This window comes from Morone saxatilis, unplaced genomic scaffold (assembly GCF_004916995.1).
Source record: "Morone saxatilis isolate NCDOM2014 unplaced genomic scaffold, NCSU_SB_2.0 Contig7, whole genome shotgun sequence".
NCBI lineage: Eukaryota > Metazoa > Chordata > Actinopteri > Moronidae > Morone > Morone saxatilis.
Window position 1 is genome coordinate 17,515,625 of NW_023340246.1, and position 5,736 is coordinate 17,521,360.

General features: G+C 38.3%; 1 protein-coding gene across 1 annotated transcript; it reads right to left on the minus strand.

Annotated features, from left to right (window-relative positions):
- LOC118340714 (polyunsaturated fatty acid lipoxygenase ALOX15B-like) lies at positions 1-4,425 on the minus strand. The gene is made up of 14 exons (XM_035678830.1): positions 4,247-4,425; positions 3,842-4,046; positions 3,616-3,697; positions 3,386-3,508; positions 3,168-3,271; positions 2,895-3,067; positions 2,652-2,795; positions 2,361-2,564; positions 2,138-2,224; positions 1,887-2,053; positions 1,616-1,737; positions 1,148-1,248; positions 458-628; positions 1-335 (listed from the first exon to the last, which is right to left on the minus strand). The coding sequence occupies exons 1-14, from the start codon at positions 4,391-4,393 to the stop codon at positions 156-158; spliced, it is 2,010 nt and encodes a 669-aa protein (XP_035534723.1). The 5' UTR covers positions 4,394-4,425; the 3' UTR covers positions 1-155.
- Between the last annotated feature and the right edge of the window lie 1,311 nt (positions 4,426-5,736).

The window sequence follows — 5,736 nt, forward strand, 5'->3', positions numbered from 1 at the left end:
CACATTTTTACTTTTACTTTATTTCAGGATATGATACCAGTTTCAGTTACAGTACATGACTTACTGTCTCAGATACACAATATTTGCACTACACTGGACAAAAAAAAACAAAAACTATGATAGCTTGTTTACCACTGTTGAAAATGCAATCTTGGTCAAATAGCTACACTGTTTTCTATTTCTTTAGGGTTCAAGTAACTGTAAGGCAGCTCAAGCTCTGAGTTTCTTTTGATAATAGCCACACTGAGAGAAGACAGCTCTGCTTGAAAATCCTTGATCATCTGTAAGGCTGCAGGCTCGTCAAAGCGTTGGTTGGGATAAGTACCCAAAGGTACCTGTCAAAGACAAAACCAAAAATGTCCTGTTAGGGAATGGGCAAGCTACAAAAGGGGAGATTGCCAGTCCTACACATGTGGCAGTTTTAATTGGAAAAAGTAGGCCTATAAATCAAACTTACAAAGTCATCATGCTTCCAGCTGAGCTGCCACAAAACTGACATAACAAATCCTGCACTTGATTTATCTGGCATAGTTGCCAAGATGGCCTCTTTGCTCGACTGTCCTTTTGTGGTTGGTGGAGCTTTGAGCAGCAACAGTGGACCATTAGGAATCCAACCTAGAAAATCCAACTTTGGAAGACAAACAGCAGCCATTAACACAAGCATTACTGGAGTTGTACAATTACATGAAGAATTTAACATTTTGAGAAATTATTATATTTAGCCTCCGACACTGGACGCAGCACTGTGGAAGTCCTGTCCTCACAGTTCACACACTACCCAACTCTAATCAAACTTGGCTTATTTGTGAATATGCTGTGCCAAGCTAGCCAGCAGCTTTATATTTACTGTACAGACAACTGTATAAATCTTCTATTCAGACTGAGCAAGAAAGCACACAAATTTTAAAAATGTATCTTCGGTTTAAAGTAAGTATATAATTTAAAATGTACAACTCACAGGAACTTTTAAAAACGAGGTAGAAACATTGATACGTTTATGAAATATTAATTTATTATAAATGTAAACATTTAATAACGGCGAAAAAGATGGAAGGAATCATTTGAATGGACAATTTTTGCATTAGTGGCCATGTGTTCTCAGAAGTCATACAACGGGAGTCAATTCTCAGTATTACAAAATGTTTACCTGTGAACTGGCAACTGCAGCATGCTTAACTGATGACGTGAAGATCACCATTGTGACAAACTTGATGAGTTCTTCCACAGTTTGAAAGCTTGAAGGGATTCCTGTCAGGAATGTTCTTGTTAGTAAAAATCTACTTCAAAATAGAGAATTGTTTCATCTCATGCCCTTTTTGTGTACAGTTATGCTATAGGTATGCTTGTGCTTGTTAGCAGTCATATAAAGCATAGCCTACATGATTTTTGGTAAACTGGCTACCAGTGAAAACTTGAATCCTTTAATATCTCTTCAGTCTACCCCCTCCCTTCAGGATTAAAGATTATTTAATTGCCAAGAATAAATAAAGGACGATATACAGATCAGGTAAGACATAAGATAAAGGGACTTGTGCAGCCGTTTTACATACTAAATATTAGTGCAACCAGTTTTGAGGAGGATAATTTAATGGACCACTAGCTACAAGGGAGATACCTGAGTCACTATTTCCCAGAAATCCATAGTAGAAGATCTCATTGACCCATCCCTGGAGCTCAGAATCTGCAGACACGTCACTGTCAGATGGATAATAATACACCACCATTGCCTTTACAAAGCTAAGGACAATAATTAAAAAGGACATCAGAATGCTGAATGGATTTATAAGTTGAATTATGATTTACAATATGAAGGCTTTACAAAATGTTGAGACTGTTGACACAATGTGCCACACACATGGTCAACTGCCACACAGGCAAAGGTTCACCTGTTGATGATGTTCCACAGCCTTAGTGCATCATCTCTGAAATAAAAGTTGGGGATGGACTCCAGTCCTCTTGCTACAATGTCTTCAGGCAGGCAGAGGGAGGTGTAGGTCATCTGGGACAGCCTCCTTCTCAATAGTTCTATTTGTCCATCTGCTCCAAGTGACGACTATTCAGTATAAATAACAATAAATATGGTTAATCTCAGGTTTTCAACTGAAAGTATGCTAGAGAAAGAGTGTATAAGTCATACATTTCCCAAAGTTCTACCGGGGCCATAAAGAAGAGCACGAGCAAGGATGTTGATATTGAGGGTATATCGATGATGGGGGATAAGCAGCTACGGAGAAGGAAAGAGAGGAGACACTAGTGACCATCATGAACTAAACATCTAAAAGCTGAGTTACAGACATTTACACAATTCTCATTTTGCTTGCAACACTGCACTTTAAATTAGGGAAAAAAATTAAACCTACCTTGTGCAGGGGGTGAATCCCTGGGAGGTTGCGGAGTGTTGCGATTGTATAAACTTCTGCCAGAAGATGATTGTCCTTTAAATGAACGACCAATGTGGCATAGAGGGAATCTGCATGCCTCACAAATATCTTGGCCAGAAGCCAGTCGGACTCTGAGTCACTTGGCAGAAAAATGGGGTTCTCCTCTGAAGGCTGCTGACCGAGCTGCGGGGAGGAGGCATATTTAACTTAAGAAGGTGGTCAAAAACATATGCAAGAGGTAAGAAATAATTCACTAGATATAAGCGAAACCTGAATTGCGATGGGCAGTAGTTTCTTCTCTGGATTCACATACAGTAGGCAGAGGGGAGCAGTCAGAGGCACTGGTTTACCATCAATAACTCTTGTAGGCAGACCTTCCATGATCTTGTAATCACTAAGGAATATATTGCCCTTCTGGAGAACATAAAATTACTATCATGAAGGATTATAAAAAAAACAAACAAGTAAAACAATGTTTAAAATATCTACAAATCACAGTAAATGCACTTTTACCGCCATCTCCACAGTCAAAGAGCTTCCATTGGCCAAAAAAGGTTTCACCATTTCCTCTGTTACAGGGAAGTTGGAGGGAAGCTTTGAGCAACGGTGGATCATGTAGGGGTTTAATCCATTTAGAAACTGGTATCCAAAAAAGTAGTCTTCTTTCCAGTGCTGTGACACATACTCTGGGACATAAATTATATTTTTTATTATATTATGTTTTACAGAGAGTAAACCACAAAAACCACAAAAACACTATACTACTATACTAAACACTATACCTACCTAAGAAGGGGGAGCTTTTGAACCAGGAGAACCCCTTAAGGGCCTCCAAGGATTCCCAGAGCTCAGTAGAATTTATCAGACCTTTCTGTTTGAGCTCAGCTAATCTAGATAAATAGAAAAAAAAAAAATAATAACTTTAACTTTCTTTAATCCACTAGTTATTTGTGTTAAATTGTCCAGGATTGCTTTTTAGAATAATATTAGGTTATAGCCCTTACGCTGCTTTGTTTATGTATGCAAATTGAAAGGCTTTTGAGAATGAGAAGCCAATTTCTGCAGGAACAGCTTTTGGATCATTGATGTTTAAGATGTATGACATTCCATCTGCATACTCCTCCCATCTGCAATGGAGAACAGGGAATTAAAAAAAAAAGAAAAAAAAAAGTTATAAATAAGAAACTCATGTTCATAGAGGTGCAGCTTGTTAAACTGATAGATGAACACTTACTTGTACATTAATTGTTTTCTGACCAATTCTTTTTCCCGTTGCGCTACTAGTCGAGGATGGAGATCTTCAGAAGGTTTTGTAGCTGTGATCAACACACACACACACACACACACACACACACACACACACAATATTGCATCAGCTTTAGCCTTCACATAGCACCTTTGACACAACAAATGCTTAAAATGTGCACGATGCAGCTCCTTAAAGTTGGGAAAATATTAACCTTTTCCCCCTCTCAACCACGCAAATTCCCCCCTGGATAGCCATCTGTAACAGGGGAAGAGAATTTCATCCTCTTCTGGCGTCTTCACCACTATCTTTGAGCAAAACCAATCCTTTTCCAGGGATTCATGGAAAGGATCTCTCTCCAACTTGAGTAGGAGAAGACATCCTAAAGAAAAAAGCGTAGTCACAGAATACGTTCCTACCTACGGTTGAAGAAGATGACACGATCAGGGGTATTACCATAGACCAAATGGCTAAAAATAGTGACAGTGCATGTAGACTTCAAAAACCAAAGACCTCCTTTTATACACAATTTTCATCAAGCAAGCAAAAACAACCCCAGCTAAAATCTACATTTTCTAAAGTTCTAAAGGTCGCATGTATTGTAGTTTTCATAACTTACCTTTCTGGTTTTATCATCCTGTTCAAAACTGGTCAGCAGAGTGTGCTCAGATTGCCTCTCAGTACCGATCAAGGTAACATACAAGTTATCAGGTGTGCCTGCACGCAGCATGCTTCCTGTAGTCACTTCCAGAGTGTACTCTGCCATAACGCTTGGCTAACTACAACAACTGAGACATACAAAAACCAACAATCATTATATAAAGTAAATAGCTTTGTTCAACCCCAAAACTGTCTAATATGATGGCATCAAACATGCAGAGGCATCATAAAATGTCTACTCTTGGTATACAGATGAATACCCTTGGACAGACAACACACCTTTTAATTTGAACCACAAAACAAGATCAGCAGGGATCCCAAAACCACTTGAACAATTTAACAGCAATCACAGGTGTTGGACATTTCCTGATTACAGCTACAGAGACCTCAGAGCAACTTGTCCATCAAAAGGGCTCAGAGAAAAACTTTGGTCTTAAATTTGTCCAAAAATTACATTTGTAAAAGTAATTATTTTATCATCTCACAATTAATAAGTCATTCATTAATTTTCCTGGGTGTTAAGATTCAGTCTCAGCCCCCAAATTATTTAAATTATTATGAGCTCCAGGGGTTTCCTTAGTCAGTTAGGAGTGACCAGCAGAGGCAGCATCTACACACTTTCCATATTTTGGAAACGTAAGGTGATAGATTGATATAAAATACAATAAATACAAAAAATACTTTTAAATGAAATCCCTCTGTCATCAAAGAACTGGGGTTTTGTTCAGTAACCTAAAGTTTATTTAAGTCCTTCCTCTTGAGAAAAATAACAAGAATACATTTGCTCATGGAAATTATACCTTCAAGTCCATTGAGATGCTAATATGCTGTACCTGGTAGCTACAGCTCTCTGGAAACCTGACAGCACAGATAAATGTTTACTCAACAGGAGTAAAGCTCAAGATTAATTGTTTTTTTAATTGTTTTTTGGCCATCTTTGCTTTTAGTAGAGACATGAAAGAAAATGAGGGATAGAGAGCAGGAAAGGTCCCTAGTTACATTCAAACGAGGGATGTTGCAGTTCATGGTCAGAATCTTGACCCCTAAGCCACATGGGCACCCTGAGAGTTATTATATTTAAGTGGTAGGAAGGGATGATGCACCTTCTCTTATATAAATTTGAATCCTGACCACTAGACCAAGTGGGAGCTGGTTAAGAACGTTTGATCTGTTAAAAAAAAAATGTGTTGGAATTTTGGACTAATTATTTTATGGTAACTATCTATTGCTGTTTCGGTCCCAAATGGTCTAGCGGTCAGGATTCCTGGTTTTCACCCAGGTGGCCCGGGTTTAACTCCCGTTATGGGAAATTAATTATTCTGGAGGTATTAATGCTCTGTATACTAAACTGATGCACTAAATTCAAAATCTCAATGGGGCCATATGGATAAGCAAAAATGGTAGCAATACCTTGAAATAACAGGACTGACAATTAGAGCTACTATCAGC